Raw genomic sequence first — 22,118 nt, forward strand, 5'->3', positions numbered from 1 at the left:
TGCAAAGAACAATGAGGGAAATTTACGAAGTCTGGAGCAGATAAAATCCGGAGCAGCTGTTCACAGTAACCAATCAGCATCTAGCTTTCATTTTGAAAGCTGAAGATAGAAGTTGATTGGTTACTATGCACAGCTGCTCCTAATTTTAGTTTTAGTAAATTCTCCCTTAGTGAATTGAATACATTATATTTTTTAATCCTGGTTTAGTGTGTGGAACCTCAGACCTGTTCTAGAGAAGCTTTCAAGGAGACCTGTACTAAGAGCTTCATATTGTTCACCTATCATTTGGAAATGCGAGTTGGCTGTCTTGCTGATCTCAAAATACTTGAACAATGCCCGCATCCAATCAGATTGTTCAGGTATTTTGACAGCCAGCGGGGCCAACTAGCAAGATACTAAAGCTTGGCCCAGCAGGAGATTCCTCCATCCACACAGTTTAGGGTAAATGGAGGAATCTGTTGCACTTTTTCCACCTGACCGCAGAAAATCTATAGGTGTTTGGCCAGTTTAATGCTTTTAGTTTAGTCCTTAGATGAAAACGAGCAGTTAACCCTTGCAGTGCGGGTGTAGCCCCACTGTAAGGGTTATTTAAACATTTTGGCTACAGTTCTTCTTTAAGAACCCTATCTGTATTGCTCTGCAATCTCAGTATTAATTTTATTAGAGCAAGCCTACTTTTTTTTAATGCAACTTAATTTTTCTGTTTTGTTTTTCAGATTTTAAAATTCCTGCCCGGTGAACATGGGAGCAAGTGTTAAATGTGTTATCACTGGAACCAACATTAAAGGTGAGTTAACTGAGAGCTCCATCCAAAACAGATGTTAGTTATTAATGGACACCAAAGATTTGAATTATATTGTGGCATTTCTGAACCCCCCCACACCCCTTTCCCCCAAATCTGCTACCCTGCTACTTTATGTACCAACACAAGTTCTACAAATCCCAACTACAGTATTTCTTTTATTTTGGATAAAGTAGGAAAGAGTTACAACCTCTTGTAGGATAATAATGTCATCTGTGTAATCCACTGGTAAGATTTCCCCTCAGAAATGTCAGGAGGGGAAGTAGCGGGAAATCTTTCTAACAAGTACACAGGAAAAAATGCATTTTTAGTAGGGTGGAAAGGCTTGGAGCTCTTCACAATGTTTTTATTGATGTCTGCACCTTCCTGTCCCAGAAGCCTCCCCCCCCCCATTTCTTCGATTGGCCTCAGAGGGACAGGATGTCGGGTTAAATCTCTACTGGGGTTAAGCTGGCCATACACTACACGAATTTCGGCTGGTTCTTGATAAACCGGCTACACTTCGCACAGTGGGTGCCACTGTCGGCACCCTTTCGACCAGCATTTCTCGATCCGCTGATCAAAAGAGCCGGTCAGGAAATCTTCCAACGAATAGAGCCGGCAACCAATGAGCTGCTGGCTCTGTTTGGGGTATTCTGATAGTGGCCGTCAGCCGCCATCAAAATAAAGTGCAAACGGCAGGAGATTCCTCTATCAATGCGCTAAGCATTGATGGAGAGATCTGTAATATATTTTCGCTGTTGAACAAAGAAAATATTGCAGTGCATGGGCAGCTGTACAGACTGAGCTAAAAATCTGTCAGACATTTTACATTTCAGGCAGAAATGACCAGTTATGAATTCTGATGACTACTTTGTCAGAAACTTTGGCCAGAGCTGTGGTTGGAAAGTAGTGCCTAAAAGAGGCTATGATCTGACTAGCCTCAGACTCCTCTAAGCACTAGTGCTGTCATAAACATGCATGCATGGTAATGGTTTTCTGCATGCTCTATCTTGAAGACTAAGGGAATGCATGCACCAAGAAACATGTGTATTAGAAAGTCAGAATGAAGTCAAAACCTCTGATACGTATACTTGTTACAGGTTTGTGCCTCACAAAATATTTAAAGTAATTGAAGATTCATGACAGGCAGGCAAATAGCATTTCGTGAAGCTGAGGTGAGCAATGGCAACTTTTTTTTTCTCATTACAGGGTAGTCTCGTTTAGGTTAATATAAATGAGTCTTATTTTAAGATGAAAGGTTGTTTAACAATCTTAGGTGCTACACAGATATGTGGAACCCAAAAAAAAGATTTATCAACACAATGTATAAACATATGCTACAGTAGTTAACACATCCAATCCCTTACATCGTTTTCCAATTAAAGCTGTCGTGTCCTTACTAAGACCACAAAACAAGGTCCCACTAATAGGACATCAAAAAATGTTCAAGTGGAAAACACACAATCATAACAAAATATGTATACTATAAATATATCCAGAAATATAAAAATTCCTAAAAAAAAACTATCTACATTTACCCCATTCCCCCAAGGAAACAATTACACAAGCAACTTCCCCCTCCCCTTAAAAAGTGTAATGGCTCAATGGGGTTCCAAAAATAAACATGAAATCCATCATCCTGTATAACAAAATATAAAGTGCAAATGTAGAGACTAGCGTTTCCTTAATAGCAAATATAAGTCCCAAATCCAGGTATCCAAGCAGCAAATAATCAATGTAATGAGATTAAGCAAATGGCCATTTCAAAACCATAGATGGTATAGATGAAGGTGAGTTGTATCCACCAAAGTACACATCCAATGTGATAATAATGTTCATGTCTCAAATGGTGAGGGAACTGTGCGTCCTGAGTTACTTGCAGGATACAGTCCATATACCCATCGCACTCGAAACCGCTGTTCCATAAATGTTAAGTGGGTGCAATGGCTGTCGACGGATAGTCCCCGACACTCCAATGGCAAATCTAATACGTCTATTTATTGACGTAAATGCAACATGGCAAAGTACACTCAGTGCGACGTTTCGGGGTCTCACATGATCCCCTTCATCAGGCAGAACAAGTGATTCACTTGTTTTGCCTGATGAAGGGGATCCTGTGAGACCCTGAAACGCACTGACTGTACTTTGCCATGCTGCAGTTACGTCAATAAATAGCCGTATTAGATTTGCCATTGGAGTGCCGGTGTCCTTATTTCTACCTTGCTACACAGTATTTGCCACCAATATCCTGGTATTAGTTAATTGTAATCCAGCTACATGGAAGTGTACTGATCTTGTAGATGTGATGTTTTGATAGATACATCATTTCACTGTAATCCACTGTACGAAAGTTATATCCACTAGAGTGCACATCTGATGTGATAACAATGTTCATGTCTCAAATGGTGAGAAAACTGTGCGTCCTGAGCTACTTGTAAATGCAAGCCCCTGCTACACAGTATTAACCACCAATATCCTTAAATTATTTGTAAGCCAGCTCCATGGAGGCATGCTGATCTTCTAGATATGATGTTATGATGGGCACATCATTTCACTGTAATCCAGGCACACATCACTGTGTATCTTGCTGAACTAGTCTTGCCAAAAAGCACAATATAGCACATAGATCAAATAGATAAAGATTGGATCTCACCAATACCGTTCATCCTCTGTGGATGTATGATATACAGTATATGGAGTGTTTTATACTGCAGAGATAAACGCTGCTGGAGATCAATTCAAATTGTCCAAACATACAGATTCACTTAAGGTGAATGTCTGTGTTTATGAAACAAATAGGAAGAGTACCAACATGAAGGCTTCCCTCAGGGATAAAATAGCAGTTGACTGGTAAAATCCATCTGTCAATTATTCTTCATCCAAGCAGGCCTAACTAGGGAATGTTGAGGACGACTTGCAGACAGTAGATTGTTCCAAAATCCGATTAAACGACCTGTTTAGGTTACCAACTTCTTGTTTGTAGACCCTTTTAAGTGTTTTAAGATTCTGGTAAATACCTAGCCAGTTAACATCCACCCAGACTGAAATCTCTGTTTTGAAGCTACTAAGCTAATGTGTAATTCTTCTTTTTGTTTTTTAGCACTTGGGCGTGCTATTCACTCCCTCTCAAGAATTGGCGAAGAGCTATATTTTGAGCCTTTAGATGATGGGGTAAGAAGTGCATAGATAGGAAGAGCATCCATGTGAACCACAGTACAAGGCTTTGGAGCTATGTATGACTTTTAGCAACTTTTTAGTGTGAGCACAGTGCTTGCCTATACATTAAGGTGACTCTGTTGCTTAAATAAGTGATATTAAAATCAAAACAAAGTTTACGCCATTTCAAATACTGATTAAATCCCTTACAATGGATGCTGTTCCTGATGTTTAAAAGTTTTAGCCTGATGTAGAATCCGCTGGTCCCCTGAGCACTGGCCCTGTTATCCTGTTTTAGGGTGGCTCCTTTCCCTTGCAGCGTATAGCTTGCAAAGACTGTTAATACTTGCTTCTCCTACTTCCTGCACAGCTGAATAAGCTCTGATGAATTCCACTTTGTTCCACAAAGTCTTTTTGGAAACGTAGTGCTCTGTGGTTCCTCCTCCTGACCCCTTCTGTTCCTTGTAGTGTTATAGGGGTTGCAGTGAGCATAAGCAGGTGGATAGGAAAATATTTACAGTCTTCTTGGCATGGTTGTTGTGCTTTTATTTTTATTGCGTGCTTAGCTTATCTTGGGAAATATATTAATCGCCTCTAATGAAACTTTCTCTCATTATGTCATTAGCTCTGCCTGCGTTCAGTGAACTCTTCAAGGTCGGCTTATGCCTGCTTCAATTTTACGCCACTCTTCTTCCACAGCTTTGAGGTCACTGGCGAATCATGCCACTGCAAAATCTACATGAAGGTAATCGTAGTCCAAAAAAGTTCACACGTAAAACAGGGGTAACAACTTACACTATTGGTGGAAAAGGCCACATATATACAGTCTGATAATCACTAGTAATGTGATCTCCGTATAGTCAAAGTTAATCAGGTAATGTTGGGGTAAACATGTGAGCTTCTCAAGCGCTTGCATAAACATCCGAAAACACTTTTCCAGCACAGAAGAGTCTGTGCTATAATAAAACTAATTTGTTCCTGTTTTTCTCACTTCTTCACAACTGCAGTGGATGGACAATTTTATACAGGGCCTGTATGGCTTTCAAAAGCATTCCTTAGTTATTTAATATGCACTGACCACTGTGGGGAATCATGTGCCTTCAGTAACTTGGGCATCCAAGACATCAGCCACTACTTGGGACGAAGCATATTTGAAGAGTGTGCTAACAAGGACACTTCTCACTGCCCATTGCAACCATTTAAGATTTTGAATTGAATTTCTTCAGTTTGACATTAAAAATGAAACAAGGAATCTGGTTGCTATGAGCTACAAAATATTTTTTTTTTCTTTTTGTATTAAAGTCACTTTAATGCCTTTTTCCTTCCTTCTACTCTTGATAGTCCGTGATCAGTGTTTTCCGCTCTTTGCCGTCACTGGAGAAGACTGTGGAGAAATGCCTTATAAGCCTGAACACCAACAGTAGTCGTTTGGTGATCCAGCTGTTTTGCAAATATGGTGAGTGTATGGGAGATTTGGGCTTTTCTATTTTATGCTTGGTTTATTGATATTTGTGGCAAAGATATGTCAAGAGTAGTGCAAGACTGAGGCAGCTTGTGCATCCTTGGCAGGTCGTCTTTAACTATTTTTATTTTTTTAACTGTGTGATGCTCACTTCTGTGCAAGTGGTCAAGGAATATAGCTGGCAAGTGTAGCTTCAGTTATTGTAGCCCCAGCTTCCTTAAGACAAGCAGGCCTACCAGTACTTGATTTCCCCCCAATTCTGTATTCTCTAGCCAAGCTACACTAATGGCAAGTAAGCAACAGAGAAAGCACCTGTGATACTACAGAAGATGGAGATGATTGGTTGCCTCAAGGTGCGTTGTTAATGGCAATATGGCAGTTCAAGGTGGAACAGATGAATGGACCAATAGTAGAGACAAAGTTGGTGAGGATGCCTGGTAGTGGGGGACCTCTAAGTCGGGGTAGAGCCAGGCACCTGGTAAGGCATAGTAGGTAAACGTGAGCAGAGGTCAGTCCATGCGGCAGGCAAAACTGGGTCAGTAATCTAACAAGAGGTTGGTGCAGATGGCAGGCAAAGGGTCAGTCCAGGCAGAAAGCAAGAGAGGTGGTCATTAAGCAGGCAAAGAGTCAGGTAACAGGCAAGTCATAATTCAGTGTACATCAATCATACCTAGTGATACATGGATACACCTACCACAAGCACTGGGTGCATGTGTGCGTGTGTGTATATATAAGGTGCTGTTTGGGGGGGTTTAGGGGACCAATGAGAGGCAAGAATGGTGGAGCAAGCTGCAGTCGCGTTGCCTGGGAAACAGTACATCACAGCCAATAGGAGGCAAGAAAGAAGGCAACAGCGAAGTAGCCGAGAGAGAACAGCACCAAGTCGCACAAGCATGAGGATCAGCAGAAGTGTGCCAGAAAGCATAACCGGCAACTGGGAGTTTTAGCTGAACAAGCAAAACCACACAGATATGACTCGCTTTATTGCGTAGCCCAGCATGTTACAAACATCACGTTAGCAGGGTTTTTTTAGACCTCGTAGGCACAGGAGCCAGGTTAAGAACTTGGAAGTCAGATCATTTAAATTGAGTATCCAGAGTAAAAGCAATTAAAATCTCAACATGTTTTGGAGCAAACAACGCTTTCCAAAAATACTCCATAAAAAAATGTTTCCTAACGTGTTGTTCTACTCTCTTTATGCCCTTTATCCAGTCTTTGTCAACTATGTTCCATAGACAAAAGACTCTTCCATCGAGGTAAAAAAAAAAAATTTGCATCCTCAGAACCCTAAACCTGAAGAGAGGCAGAAATCCTTATAAAGTGTGGGGGAAAGTCCTTTTCCCCCACACTTTCTGATCCCTAGGCAATCTCCTAGGAGTACAGTGCTATCACTTATAAATATTACTGGCCAGATATACTTTGTGCATTTAAAAACACACCCTGCCTTTTTTTTTCTTCTAATCAGTCTGCAAGGTTGGCTAGAACTAGCTGCACAGAAACCATTCCATATGCAGAATTTGACTCTTTTCCTACAGGCACAAAGAGTGCCCCTTGTGATTTGCAATGCCTTTGCACATAGTTTACTATATTTACCATTTACCTTTTGTGGTCATCCTTTTTTTTTTTTCCTGTATACACTGCTCTGCTGCACTAAAGGTTCTGTGTGTGTATGAGGCCTAATACTAATTTCTTAATGTTTCAGGAGTAACAAAGACACACAACCTATCATATCAGGACTGTGAGTCTCTTCAAGCTGTATACAATCCAGACAGCTGCCCAAATGTGCTCAGAGCACCAGCCAGGTGAATACATTAAATGTGATTTTTTTTTTTTTTGTCATTACCATATAAAATAGACACAGTAATCTTATTATATTGAACGTTTCTAGAATACTAGGCCGTGCGTGGTCAGGAGTGTGAACACAGTTTCACTTTATTTTATCTTGCTAGAATGCCATTCCACATAAATCCAGTGTAACGCTCATGATCTTGCTAAAATGTATGTATGCATGATCTCTTGAATTGTACATGTATCGTAATATTTAGGAATGCACCAATATAGATTATATTTTTCTTTGATTAGCTTCTAGCTAAATAGCAAAAAGCCAGTAACTTTGGTAATCTACTCCAAGATCTGGAAGATGTTCTTCATCTTCAATCTTAAGAAAAATGAATTGTCTTCAAACCAATAGTGCTAACATCTTGGTTTTTCTGCAGCTAGGCTTAATAGCTAAAGGTCAACATTGCAGCCCTGAGCACCTTTTTCAAGGCTTCTGTTTCAGTGCATCAATAATCATGACTTACTCAATGTCTGTTCAAAAATACAGAGAGATGCCTTGTAGGATTTGAATTTGGGTGCTAAGTGCTTGTCCTTCAAGAGCCTTTTTTTCAAATTACAACATGAAATAGGTCAAATACAGGTTAAATGTGCCTACATTAAATTCTAAATTATCTCAAGCATCCCATGCTGATGTAATAAGCTGCATTTGCCATCAACAGAGGCCCTATTAATAGTTAGCAAGTTTTTAGATTTTGATGACTGGGTCAGTTTAAATTCCCATAATCTCTTGCATGCCAGCCAAAATGTTAAATTGTCTGCCCAGCGGGGTTCTCTACACTGATTGCTAAAACTCTTAATTTCAGATTTTTCCTAAGATCTCAGAAATTCTTGTATCAAGTGGCAGGCCAGTGACAACAATGAGAATAAATGGAAAGTTTAAACAATGCAGTTTTGCTTTTAAGATCAAGGGCTTGTTGACACCATGTCTGTTAAGCTGTGTTTTTCTGCATGCCCGCGCACATGTATGGTGCATGTACAGGGCACACCGAAACCAAATATATCATAAATGTTTAATGGTGTCCAGAAAAACACAGCTCAACGGTCATGGTGTGAACAAACCCTAAGGAAGCTTTATACACTCACTGGCCGCTTTATTAGGTACACCTCTTCAACTAATCGTTAACAGAAATATCTAATCAGCCAATCACATGGCAGTAACTCAATACATTTAGGCATGTAGACATGGTCAAGATGGTCTGCTGAAGCATTAGAATGGGGAAGAAAGGTGATTTAAGTGACTTGAACATGGCAAGGTTGTTGGTGCTGGTCAGGCTGGTTTGAGTATTTCAGCAACTGCTGATCTACTGGGATTTTCATACACAACCATTTCTAGGGTTTACAGAGAATGGTGTGAAAAAGAGAAAATATCCAGTAAACAGCAGCTCTCTGGGCAAGAACACCTTGTTGATGTCAGAGGAGAATGGCCAGACTGGTTCAAGCTGATAGAAAGGCAACAGTAACGCAAATGACCACTCGTTACATCCGAGGTATGCAGAAGAGCATCTCTGAACACACAACACATTGAACCTTGAAGCAGATGGGCTACAGCCACAGAAGTCCACACCGAGTGCCACTTCTGTCACATAAGAACAGGAAACTGAGGCTACAGTTTGCAAGGGCTCACCAAAATTGTAAAATAGAATATTGGAAAAACGTGAAAGCATGGATCCACCCGGCCTCGTATCAACGGTTCAGGCTTGTGGAGCTTTGCATCATGGATGTGCAGCCGACAAATCTGCAGCAACTGTGTGATGCCATCGTGTCAGTATGGACCAAACCTTTTAAGGAATGTTTCCATCACCTTGTTGAATCAATGCCACAAAGAATTAAAGCAGTTCTGAAGACAAAAGTGGTCCAAACCAGTACTAGCAAGGTGTACCTAATAAAGTGGCCAGTGAGTGTATATTATTGATGCAAAAAGACAGTGATGGCTAGAACTGGCTCAATCATTGCCCTAATAACCTATTGAAACGCAGGATTATTTTCTGATGACCATTTCTGTTGAATAGTGGGAGAAAAAAAAATAGCTTGTGGCAAATATGGGTAAAACAATATTAGTATCGGAAATAAATGGAATATGTTACAGTTCTGCTTCATGGTTGCTGTTTTTTCTGCAAGCTTGCTATTTATAATTTACTGGCATTCTCCTCTTTAGGCTGCTTTCAGATGCTGTTGTGCATTTTCCATTGACACTTGCAGAGGTGACACTGATGGCCAGTCCTTGTGGAAAAGTCACACTTAAGAACTATGTGGAGGATGAAGTAGGTAAGATGTCTTGTCTTATCTTTACAAGGGTAGTTCAGAGGCAAGTGCATTTATAACCACTCTTTCTAGGTGAGTCATGACAAGTTTTTAAAATAGAAGGAAATTCCTTTAATGCTTGGAGACCTTAGTATTCCGACAGAAGCTCTGTTTTCACTCCTATACTCTTTATTGTGCAGGTGGAATTATGGGGAAGTAGGATCTGTGATGCTAGACATTTCTACTGTGATGCTGGCCATACACTGCTCTATTTTTCTTGTTCAACCCACGGGCTGGACAAAATAAAATAGAGCAGATTCCTCCATCAATGCTACAAGCACATTGATCGAGAAATCCCTGCTGTCCCTTTTTGTATTCTGACAGCGGCCGCCAGCCCCTGTCAGAATACCTGAACAGACCCAGCAGCTCATCAGCTGTTGACTCTGTACATTCGAAGATTTTCTGATTGGCTCCTTTGATTTCTGATCAAGGGATCAAGAACCGGGCAAAATTCACACAGTGTATGGCCACCTTAAGGCAGGAGGTGACGGGCCCCTTTGCTTTTGAATGCTTCTCGGGTGCACACTGTGGGAGAAAAGAGGAGAGGCGAATTGAGTTACTGAGGGCTATGGGCTCCTCTAAAGGTGCCCATACACCTTACGACCATCGCAAGACTTTTTTGTCTTGCGATGGTCGTATGCTCATTAAAAGCCCGTACGATCTGCCCACCTTGGACGGGCAGATCGTACTTGCGATCATCGGAAGCCCGCCCGTTGACGGCAATGCAGAACGGGCAGTGTGCGTGTGCGCACACCGGCCCGTTCCGCAGCTATCGGGCTAGCAGGCTAGAAACCCGCCCGGAAGGCTAGAAACCCGCCGAGAATCGTACGATTCTCGGCTGGTTTTCAAGCATGTTGGCTCGACAAAAGACGTGCGACCGTACAGTAGAAACGGTCGCACGTCTTAGTTCACACTGCTCGATTCTCGTACGATCGCGGGATTTCGCCCGATTCTCGTACGAGAATCGGGCAGTGTACGGGCACCTTTAGGCAGGAATGTAGAGTTCACCTAACTGGCACGGAATAGTCAGTGTGCATCTAACAGGATCATTTGAGGGTTTAAAACACTTAGAATGATCACAATCATGCATGCATGGTTCACTTACAGTAATACAACAAGAAAAAGATTAGCTGACCTAGTGTAAAGCTGCCATACACTCCTATTTTTTTTTCATTCAACCTCCGGCTGAATGAAATAGAGCAGATTCCTCCAACGCTCGGGAAGAACAGCGGCACCCAAAATTCACAACCTTATGTGCCAGCATAGCCTAGGGGCCTCTCATATTCATACCTGAAAGATGTAAAAGCCGGGTACCTGTAACAGTAAGGGGTGAAGACTGACAAAGCAGCATAGAGGCATTGTTTTACAACATCTTATGAGCTGAGGTAAGCAAAAGTATACTAACTCACCAGGCTCCATTATACCCTAAACAAAATTACATTAGCAGTTTCGTGTGGAGGGTGACTTGAAATATGACCACCCCACCCCCCTAAGATTCTGGAACAATAAAGTTTATATGACCTTTCACATTTATTGTGAAGCAAGGATTGCGTTCTTTGCCTGACTTGCCAGGGGTGGTGCAGCATTTATTAGCTTTCGCACTCCACACTGCAGTTCTAGCCATGTGCATCTTATAAGCTGGAAATTGGGTCTAACGAGAGCATAATAAAGCCTGCTGGGCACTTACATCAGTGGTGAATACAGAGCAATGAGCTCAACACATACAGTATACAGGATTAGGAGTGAGGCACATTAAATCCAGTAAATCCTATGGTGGCCTCAGGCACAAAATGTGATGTCCATTTTAAACAAGATGTGATGTGATATATAGATTGTGTTGGTGTTTTTTTGCGGGATTTTCATGTCTTTAAAAAAAAAAAATCTTAAACTGTTTGTGTCATGCCCCCATTAACTAAATTAATGTAGTTGATGTCGAAAATCAATTTATCAAGAAAATAGGATTTGTGCACTTGTGTTTATATCTAATTAAATTCAAACCAAAACGTGGAAAAAAAAAATAAAGCAAATCTCCATTAATGCAAACGGGGCTCTGTCTACTCTATTTCTGTGTCAGCTATGCATTCAGTCTAAATAAAGAACTGGAATAGCTGGGCTGAAAAAACAGCTGTGCTATAATCAACAATACCACTATTTTCAAATGAAGAGCTAGTAAAAATCTTCTATTAAAGTGGTCAATCAACACTTCTGTGTACATTCACTGGCAGAGTATTTAATATGCTAACCCAACCTTCACAAATTACATTTCTGCTTTAATATAGGGCTGTGGAAATTAAAGATTAATTTCTCGATTAAACTTTTTGATCGATTAAAATTATTTTGATTGCTAGTGAAAACACTCACCTCTCTGCCGGCTTCCAGGAGTCCCGTCGGCGATCCATCGACGTCAACGGACTCCTCCCCCCTTCGTTAGCCGACGGAGCCACTTGGGCCGGTGAGTTTGCCCAAGAAACTTTCTGCACGAGCGTCAGCCAAGGCATTGGCCTATACACATACAGCACAGCAATGAAGTAATAAAATGAACTAGGATCACACTAATCCAGCACGTTATTATTCTGATTTGCCCCACTGAAGCGGCGGCCATATTGAGCGGGGCACGTGAGATTAATGTGTGTGTGTATAGGCCAATGTAGTTGGATCTGTATGTGCTTTATAATTAAAATTTAATTGATTAATCAATTTTTAAAAAAATTGATCGAACACGAACATTTTAATCATTACCAGCCCTACTTTAATAAGTTACTGCCTTTGACCTGTTTAGCTAAGAAATTGTTGGGAAACCTGTGAATCATAGAATGTATTATAAAGTGTTTTCAGTGTTGTGTTGTACAAGTTCTACAATAATAATGGGTTTTGTTATGTGGTCTTTTTTTGTAGATGCAAACGTTTTATAAAAGCACTTTAACCCCTTCGTGACGGGAGACGTACAGTGTACGTCCTGTCACTTTGTGCCTATATGACTGGCCACAGTTTTTTTTTTTCCCTAATTTTTTTTATTTTATTCAAACTAAGTGAGGGGTTAGGTACACATATGTGATATAATTATATAGCCCTATCTGTCCTCTAAAAAACTATATATAATATGTGTGGGTACATTTAGTAAGAAAGTATATTACTGCTGTGGAAGAATCACACAGCAAAAATGTAAAAAATGTGTCAGTCATTTATGAACAGAACCTGAAAACTAGCTCAGTCATGAAGGGGTTAAAGGAAACATGTAATAAGAGAAATATGTGGGCAGCATTGTTCTGAAAAAGCTAGTTCCCTGGCTGAGTTGGTGATCTGGAACAAGTGAGCAACAAATTAAGTCATAACGAAGTCTCTTGATCATTCATACTTGTCCAGAGTCAAGGGGTCAAGTATTAAAAGCAAGTCGGTCAGCATGACCTCAAGCAGCCTGACATTTCAAACGTTTTAGCAACGGCAGCTCGATATTTCTCTTTGCCCATGCATCTTTTAAAGAAAACCGCGCACAGAATTTGTTATTTCCTTTTGCTGGCCATCAAGAAGATGGTTTCAGTATACTGGCACAGCATAGAAGAGCAAAACTCTCTGGTCGGGATCCGGCAGTATACCTACATCTAAAGGAAAAAGGTCACTCCTTTGAAGACGGTCAAGTACGCATCCTAGACCGGGAGGAGGACTAGTTTAAAAGAGGTGTAAAGAGGCCATTCATGTAAAAATGGAGAAGCCAAGCTTGAATAGGGGGGGCGGCGGCATCTATTGTCTGCCTCATACAATGCTGTTTTAATTAATAAACCTCCTAGACTCCAATTATGCACCTGTGACTACCAGATTATGTGGATTGGAGCAACATTCACCATATATAATCCTAGATAATTTTTCTATAAGTCATTCTGATTTGAGAAAGCTGGTCGGATGTCCAGTGAAATGTCTTCAAGAAAAATACAGCAAGTCCAGTTGCCTTGACTTATTTTTTTACAGATAAGCTAATTAAGGGGCTGGAGGATCAAAGCTATGAGACAAGTTTGCTAAATTTAAACTACTTCACGCTGTAGGTTAGGGGATTAAGAGGGAACATGATTTTGATGTACAAGATGTTCAGTGGTGATGGTAACATCAGCACTAAACTTTTTATTGTAAGTTCCCTAACAAAGAGGGAGGCCACCACCTAAAATTGGTGGAGAAAAGATTTAACCACAAAGGGTGTAGGGGCTTCTTTTCCGTTAGAGAGGTTACATTTTGGAACTCTGTGCCACAAGCAGTGGTAGTATTATTATACAGGATTTATATAGCGGCAACAGTTTGTGCAGCGCCTTACAATATAAGGAAGACATTACAATCGCAATACAATTCAAGACAAGATGGTAAGGAGGGCCCTACCCGTGAGGGCTTGCCTACAAAGAATATTGATTAGTTCAAAAATCAATAAGATACCATCCTAAGAGACCATAATGTACAGGTACAGGGGTCTTACAGGATACAGGGGTCTTAAATACTAGACCACACAGGGACTTGATGGACCTGTCTTTTTTTTCAACCTCAAATACCATGTAACCTTTGCAGTGGGGCTACTGCCAGACTGCAAGGGTTAAATGCTTGTTTTGTCTAGGGAGATAAAATAACATATACTCACTCGAACCTCAGTCCTGCCTGACTGCTAGACCAGTCCCTGCAGCCTCTGCTCCATCGGTCAAAAATCCCTTGTCAATACAGTGTATTGACTCGCTGGCCCTTAGACTGCCAGAGCGGAGGAGGAGAGGGGCTGCAGAAAAAACGGACTAGCAGCCAGGTGGGATTGAGGTTCAGTTGAGTAAGTTTTTGGTATTTTAGCTCTCTGCAAGGGTTAATTTAGTTTCTACCTGTAATTTTTTTTTTTTTTTCGTCTCTAAGCTTGGCTTAAGGGATGATTTTTTAATAGATTGCAGCAAAGTAGCTGCTCTGCTACACACGAAACCCTGACCCAGAATCAGTTAGTCTACGAATGATTAAGCACCGGGTTCCCAACGAACATGTGATGCGCTCCGGGAGAGAGGTGGCCTGCTTTCGTCCTCTTTTCTCTCCCGAGGCAAGCGGCGGTACGCGCCAGCCCATGGAGTTTTTTTTTAAAACCATTAACAAGGCCTGTTGTATAACAGTGTTTGTATTATTCCTACTGTTCTTGCTATTTATTTATTTTCTTGTTCAGATCCCAGCAAGGCGATGCTGACAGAGTTGTCCCTGAGCAGGGAGGAATTCCTGGTCTATCAGCTCCAGAAGCAGAGTCAGATCACATTTTGTTTGCGTGAGTTCAGGGTAAGAAGGCCTTCAAACATATTCCCACAATGGGGGAAGTTCTTAGAGTATCTACAAAACACTTTAGAATTCTGTCATGCATCCACACAACAAATGTCGGTGCTTGCTCCAAATTCATGTACCTGTTAGGAAAAAGATGCAGGAATTTGGCAGAAACACAACCACTTTCCGTGTGGAGGTGAACTGAGCCTGGAGTGTCCACATTGGACGCTCCACCTTTAGTGCAGCTCAGCAACACTGATCCTGATAAAATCACAGGATCAGCGTTCATGATCTTTCAGCTCAGCCATTGCACCTGTCACACAAACAGACAAAGCGGCCAGAGACTTATACATAGCCGGAGCCTGATGGGGGTGTTGAGGAACTACTAGGTCCACTCTGCTGTTGATTGACAGCAGGCAGTGGGCAAATTCTGTAGCCAGTAGCAGGCTGGCTTTGGCTATATATTTCGCCCACTGCCTGCTGTCAAGTTCCAGAGCGGACCTGATGGGGCACTGGTATGCAGCATCCACATCATGCTCTGCCACTTGTAGAGTCACTGCTCTGTTAACAACCAGTGCTTCTCACAGTGGGGTCAGAGCCCGATGGGAATGCTGAAGTAACGGTTACCCATCAGGTCCCCTGTGCTACTGATTGACAGCGAGCTGTGTGTGGATTCTTTGACAGCTTTCCAGTATATACATGTCCCACTCTGAGCACTGGTGTCTCTCTGTATGCCAGATTAGGGCTGGTTTTAATTACCGCCTGTTTTCTAATCTGTAAACTGGTGGGAATTTTTTAAAAATCTGTTGCAGCCATGCAAAAGATTATTTAATTGGCAGTATTAAGAACTAGAATCTGTCACGAGTAGCAGTAAAGCTACTGAAACTGGCAACAAGGCTTTTTTTAAAACCTTTTTTAAAGGTCCAGTAATTCCTAATTACCACTTAACTTTTCACTGCAGTTTGACTTAGGAGGCTGGCCTGTCATTGCTTAGAGTACTGTTATGCTTATTATTGTGATTATTATTACTGGTATTTTAATATAATTTTTCAACAAAGTTTTAAGCAAGTATATTGAAATGAAACCCTCCACCACAACAGCAGCTGTCTGAGAGCTGGCCATGGCACTAGGAACAAGCAGAGTTGTTTTATATGTGTTCTTAAATAAACAACATTTTAATTTTTGTAGTTGGTGGGCAATCCAACACAGTGGCCTCCACATTGTTCAGGTCCTGTGTGGAGACTAAGCTTGCTAGACAGTCATTCTGTAGGGTAGGGAAGAGATTGGTTGTTGTGTTTTGGTGCTCCCATTTGTGGTAGTGGCGCCATTATGGGCCTATGAGCACTTGCTGGAGAGCGGTACAATGAGGTGAAAAGTACTTTTGTACTTCCACTGTTTTTTTGTCTACTGGCTGTACCTCTGCTTTTTCCTCTATTTTGGCATGCAGACCTGCAGGTGTGTAAGGCACAATTAGCCGTTCAATATCCCAGTTGGTTGCAGTGCTCCGAGTTAAGCTGGCCATACACCTTACAATTATCTGCAGATTTTCTGTGGTCAGATGGAAAAGGTGCAACAGATTCCTCCATCTACACTTAACTGTGTGGATCGAGGTATCTCCACCTGGGCCAATCTGTTGCACTTTTTCCATCTGACAAGAAAATCTGCAGATAACTGTAAGGTGTATGGGCACCTTTTAGAGCAGCTTCACTTTACCTTTTCTCGGCCACTTATCCCCAATACCCCATTATATTAGTTTTCATTGGGCACGCATGTATTGCCTATACCTGTAGAGGTCCCAGGAGTGAAGTTGTCTCTACAATAGTTTGTCTCCTACCATAATGCTCTTGCAGAGGTATCGCTGTGCTGCAGTTTGCTTTTTTATGTATTCTTCAGTATAGCGATTTCCGTTGGGACAGGAGGGCAGCATCCTATGGTCCAGTTTGGCAGAACCACATAAAACAAAAATATCAGTTTTTGGTAGAGCTGGCTTTTTTTAAATCTGTCATGTAATATAAAAAACATAACCATGTTTGTTTACCCACAGGGTCTCCTTGGTTTTGCAGAGTCCAGTTGCCTCCCCATCTCGATACACTTTGATAGTGCTGGCTGGTGAGTCATTGTACATTATGATAGAAGTATGGCAGCTGCTGTTGTTGACTTGTTTTTGAAAGTGCAATATCTTAGGTTATTGTCCTTATTCTTGCTTCTTTCATTATTGCCCTGAAACAAGTGCATGGCTAGGCAGGTAGCAAGACACTTGACATGCACACTTTGTTCAAGGTCAGTGACTGACTAGGTAGTGATGCAAGGATATGGCCCAGACTTCGAAAATTGGTTGGTAATGTGAGCTTTCTTTTTCCTGTTCAGGTTAACTTTTTATTCACTTAAAATCTCGGCTCTTCCTTTGCGCTATTATAGCATAGGCACATCACTGCAATCTACAAGTTGGGACCCAATCCTCTACAAAAGTCCCTCAATCATTGTACATTGCACTGTGGGATATCACGCCTTTGCTTCAACTGTCTGGATGTCTGAAAATCCATAGGTTGTTTTGGGCTCTTAGAATTCACTATTAGGATTAGCATTATAAAAAAAAAAGTTTTAACAGTACCTGCTGATCCATGTTCTTCGTCCAAAGTGTTGTATTCATTTTAACCAGTTTCTGATTATCAGTTGTTGAAAAACTGTATGAAGATTTCAGAAGCGCAGTGCAAAACAGCAGATTAGTTGGGCAACTGACATGGCAACATTTCCTGGCACTTCCTACATAAAATGATTAAGACTATAGTTTTCCTTTTAATGTCTTATAAGAAAAAAGTTGTGGGAACCAGAACAATACTTCTTTTCATTACTTTGCTTTAAAAAAAAAAAAAAGAATCTCTCTGTTTGTGTGTACCTACCCGTATCGGTTATATTTAAGCTGTCACTATATCATAAATGACAGGCAGGTCATTTGGTTTGCAATTGACCAGACTCAATACTTTTAATACTTTTACCACACAGCAAGGATGCCAGCCCTTCACACTCTGCAATAGGTCGAGGAGTCCTCATTTAAAGATTAAGTTGTAACTATGGATGCACCGATACCGGTATTTCTGTAGCGAATACAAGTTGCAATATTTTATCTTCGGTACTCGCCAATGCCGAGTAGCGATACTGGTACTTCCGCTAGCATGGAGCCAGCATTCGGGCCAATCAGGAAGCCGGGCGGAGTGTCATTACCTGCTGCCCAGCTTCTTCAATTGCCCGGGAAGCCGGCTCCATGCTGTTTGGCTGGCTCGATGCTGGTTGGGTGGGAAGTCGGGTTCCAGGCTAATCAACATCGACAGCACTCGCACGTCATGACTTAAAAGAAGATTGCCTAACCCCCCAGGACTCGCAACTACATCCTTAAAGGAGAACTATGGGGTTAGGGCTTTTCCCCATAGTTCTCCTAAGGGTAACTGGAGGACACAAACTAGCGCCCTCCCGTCACCCAAAGCTCAGTATACCGCGAGCTATAGCTTGCGGTATACTGAGACACTGGGGCTGAAGCGGATCCCAATAATTATGTCTGGATCCGCCCAGCTGCGTAAGTGACAGCTGGCTCTGCCTATCTAGAGGCAGAGCCAGCTGTACCTGCCTCCTCCCCCGTCCGTTCCGCCAGTCAACGCTGGAGGATCGGAGGGGAATCATGTCCCTCCCCTGTCACGGCTCTTTGCAGTGACAGGATCAAGAAGTGAGCGAGCGCCGGTTGTGTTCGCTCACTTCCCGATCTACTGAGCCGACCTATGACAGTTTCAATCACTCACCTCATAGTTCTCCTTTTAAGCTTTTTCTCTCGACCAAGGCTGTAACCATAGATCATACAGCATGCATCAGTTAATACAATATATAAATACTTCTAAAGCATTAATTTAATTTATAATACCTATTTATGTACCCTTTCCATGTGAACTACACTGCCCCCAGTTCATATCACTCTCGCTGTGAAAATGAGCTGTCTCACTTATAATAATATTACCATGAACACTGTTACAGTCCCTGGTTCCATTCACACAAACTTCTTCAAGAAACACCTGCCTCATCTCAACAGTGTCTCCTATTCCCACCACCAACTACATTTTCATGAAAAAGCTAAAGTGTTTTGAAAAAGTAATAAGTGATACCTCAGAATGATTGGCCTTGTGATGGCTATGATGACCAGATAACAAGCCACATCTTCCACCAGTCAATCCTTTCCACAGGTTATTAAAAAATGCGATGTCAACAAGAATATTCTTGAGCTGGAGAGGCAAACCAGTCTAACATGTGGACAAAAAGTAAGTAGTGACTGTGAATCCCTCTCTTAAAAGACGTTAAGGCCCCATTCACACCTGACCGTTTTGTAGCGCGTCCTACGCTCGATGAACGCTCTACAAAACGGTCAAAAAAATAAATAGCATTGTAGTCAATGGTATCGTTCCCACCTGTCCGTATTTCCGCCCGTCCCGAACGCACTACAAAACGGCCCACGCATGAAAAGGTCCCGGAGCGTTTTTTGCTGCGTATTGGTCCGTTTTGTAGGGCGTTTTCCATTTGTATCCTGCCAAGTAGCCTTTGGAATCGCGCAACTTTTTTACCGCGAATCGCGGTAAAAAAAACGCGTGACGGTCGCGCGACAGACGCGCATATTACAATACGCATAGGTGTGAATGGGGCCTTAAACGGGAATAATCCATAGATGAGCAGTACACCCCTTTCTTTTTTTGGAAGGGATGAAGAAGTGTTATATAAATAAAACCACAGTAATTGTATCTATTTTTCTGTGACAAAACAGAAAATATGGGCCTAACAGTATGATACAGCATTGTGTGTCAAACAAATGCCCAGGTAATTCCTACAAAATTTGATAAAGGTTTCTTTTCTAATCGGTGTGAAGCTGTGTTTTGGTCCAAAGAAGCATCTCAAAACAGAGGTATCCATTTCTAATCCACGCTAAAAAGATATTTCTGTTCTGCAGCTAATATTTTGAATCGACTCATTTGTAGGCTAAAATGCTCTCCTTGTGAAAGGACAATTGTACCCTCACCCAACTCGGTGAATGCTGCCTGATTGCCTTCCTCCCTGCTCCCAATAGCCTCAGTGTGAGGCCCTACCCAGATGCCCAAGGCTTGAATAGAGCCTCACTCCCTATAGCTCTATTCATTCCACTGTATAAGCCTCCAGTCATCCAGTTGAATAATGCTTATCCATAGGAACAAAGGGGGCTGCAGTGCCCTGGGCAGGACCGCACATATAAGATCTCAGGAGTGCGGAGTGAGGAAAGTATTTTACTAGGAGAATTTAAAGGACAACTTTACTAAAGTTGTTGTGATGAAAATCTTGCAGATTAAAGACGGAGTTTGTCTGTTTTCTAGCTCTGCTGTTAGGTTTCATATGATAAATAGTAGTTACATAGTCAGGTTGAGAAAAGACACATCGAGTTCAACCTATAGAGAGATAAATAAGATAAATTAAATGAGGAAATGTTTTTTAAAGGTGTAGTTATCGTTTAAACATTATGTCATTGTTTCCTACATTAGCTATTCTCTGGTTCACTTATCAATTTGGCATTTCACCTTGTTTTTTTTATTTATGTATCTTCTTTCCATGAAAAGGAGTGATCAATAGTGATTACTGTGCCTAGAGATGTTAGATTAGTCTCTGGCCATTACTGGCTGGATAGGGCAACAATCTAATGTCTATGAGCCACATGCAAGTACTGCCAATTGAAGTTCATGGGAGGGAATAATGATTGGCTTACTGATGGTTTTCCCTTATAATTTGGTAAAGGTGTCCTTGGCACTTAGCAATGCCCTACTTTATAGATATATTCACAAAAAGTCACCCGGTGTGATCCTTCATATATAGGGTGCACTGGTTGGTAGAGATGCCAGGAGTGCGAAAATGTAATGTAATGTATATTGCCAGCTTTATTGTTCAGAATTTGGGGAGGGGGAACATGTTTGGGAAAGTTTTCAAGAGCTAATTTACAGTGCCTTTGATTCCATGCTTTTTGTTATATTTCAAAATGTTGAGAAAATGCATGCACAATCAAAATATGTATTTACCGCACTTTTTGTGGATCTCATTTTCACTGAGCAGTGTGTTGTCAGAGCTCTTTAAATGCATATGTGTTCCAAGACACTTTTACGGTTGTTAATGTGTACAGTATGAATAACTAAAGATTTGTCTGACTTGCATTTGAGTGGGCAACGGTAGCCTGCCATTTGATTAGTCTTACATTAATGGATATTATTATTACTATTATTACATAGTATTTATATAGCGCCAACAGTTTGCGCAGCGCTTTACAATATAAGGAAGACATTACAGTTACAATACAATTCAAGACAAGATGGTGAGGAGGGCCCTGCCCCTGAGGGCTTACAATCTTATGTTAAGTTTCTGGAGCATTGTATCCTGTAATGACCGCTATATCTTTTTTTCTATTTTTATGTATTACAGTCCAGCAGTATTCAGCGTGGATGACACAGTCCTTGAAGTACATTTTGTCCTGGCCACCTTATCAGATACAGATCATGCCTCACAGTCTCAGAACCAAAGGTAAATGTTCACCTTTGTCATAAATGTTGTATTTTCATTGAAGGCAGCCACAAACGTCCAGGTCTTTTGCCAAGTAAGAAGCACTGGGACCTACTTAACATTTCTCTCCCAGTCATCTGGCTCTGGTGTTTTACCCCTTCGGTTAGTACTTGAGAACATAAGATATTTTTTATTGCTTAATAGCATGGCATTAACCTCTTATTGATAGCTGTCTTATTTGAATTGCACAGAAACCAATATGTTGCACGTTTTTGGCGCTTGCCTACAGGGTGGAGTAGGGTAACCTCTTCCACTATTTGCCTGCTTCAGTATAATTTTTTTTATTTTTTTATTATTGACTGTGCTGCTTTTTCAAAAATGTATTATTGCATCCTATCACCTAGTCCGATGCGTTGGGGTTCAACAGTGTATCACTGGACAGAAGGTAAGGAATTCTCTCCACATAAGACTCAAGCAGCAATAAACCATGGCAAAAATAACAACCCCTTCTGTGCTTGTATTCCCTACTGCCCCTTTACAATTGCTGTCACAACATTTTGCCTTCAACAAGATCCACTCAAAGATCAGAGAAAAGGTAATGGAAAGTAGAAAATGCAAAAGAAATAAAGCTATACCACTAGCAGAAGCTAGCGGCCTTCTTTTGTTTGAGCCCTGGTTTTAGCCTTGCGAGTACTGTGGTATAGTGCCGCAATTCTGGGGCCACAGGTGCTGTTGTAGCGTGTGTTAGTTCTTTCTGCATTTATGATGCTACAT

General features: G+C 41.4%; 1 protein-coding gene across 1 annotated transcript in view; it reads left to right on the forward strand.

Annotated features, from left to right (window-relative positions):
- The first annotated feature begins 708 nt into the window (after positions 1 to 708).
- RAD9A (RAD9 checkpoint clamp component A) overlaps positions 709 to 22,118 on the forward strand; it is a 32,947-nt gene continuing 11,537 nt past the window's right edge. Inside the window, exons 1-9 of the mRNA XM_018567700.1 lie at positions 709 to 787; positions 3,885 to 3,955; positions 4,566 to 4,685; positions 5,282 to 5,396; positions 7,105 to 7,204; positions 9,397 to 9,506; positions 14,710 to 14,816; positions 16,843 to 16,907; positions 21,267 to 21,365. Of these exons, the coding sequence (XP_018423202.1) occupies positions 742 to 787; positions 3,885 to 3,955; positions 4,566 to 4,685; positions 5,282 to 5,396; positions 7,105 to 7,204; positions 9,397 to 9,506; positions 14,710 to 14,816; positions 16,843 to 16,907; positions 21,267 to 21,365 (833 nt within the window). The 5' untranslated portion in view covers positions 709 to 741. The remainder of the gene's footprint in view (positions 788 to 3,884; positions 3,956 to 4,565; positions 4,686 to 5,281; positions 5,397 to 7,104; positions 7,205 to 9,396; positions 9,507 to 14,709; positions 14,817 to 16,842; positions 16,908 to 21,266; positions 21,366 to 22,118) is intronic.

Source organism: Nanorana parkeri, unplaced genomic scaffold, assembly GCF_000935625.1.
Source record: "Nanorana parkeri isolate BGI_ZX_2015 unplaced genomic scaffold, ASM93562v1 scaffold1084, whole genome shotgun sequence".
NCBI classification, from domain to species: domain Eukaryota; kingdom Metazoa; phylum Chordata; class Amphibia; order Anura; family Dicroglossidae; genus Nanorana; species Nanorana parkeri.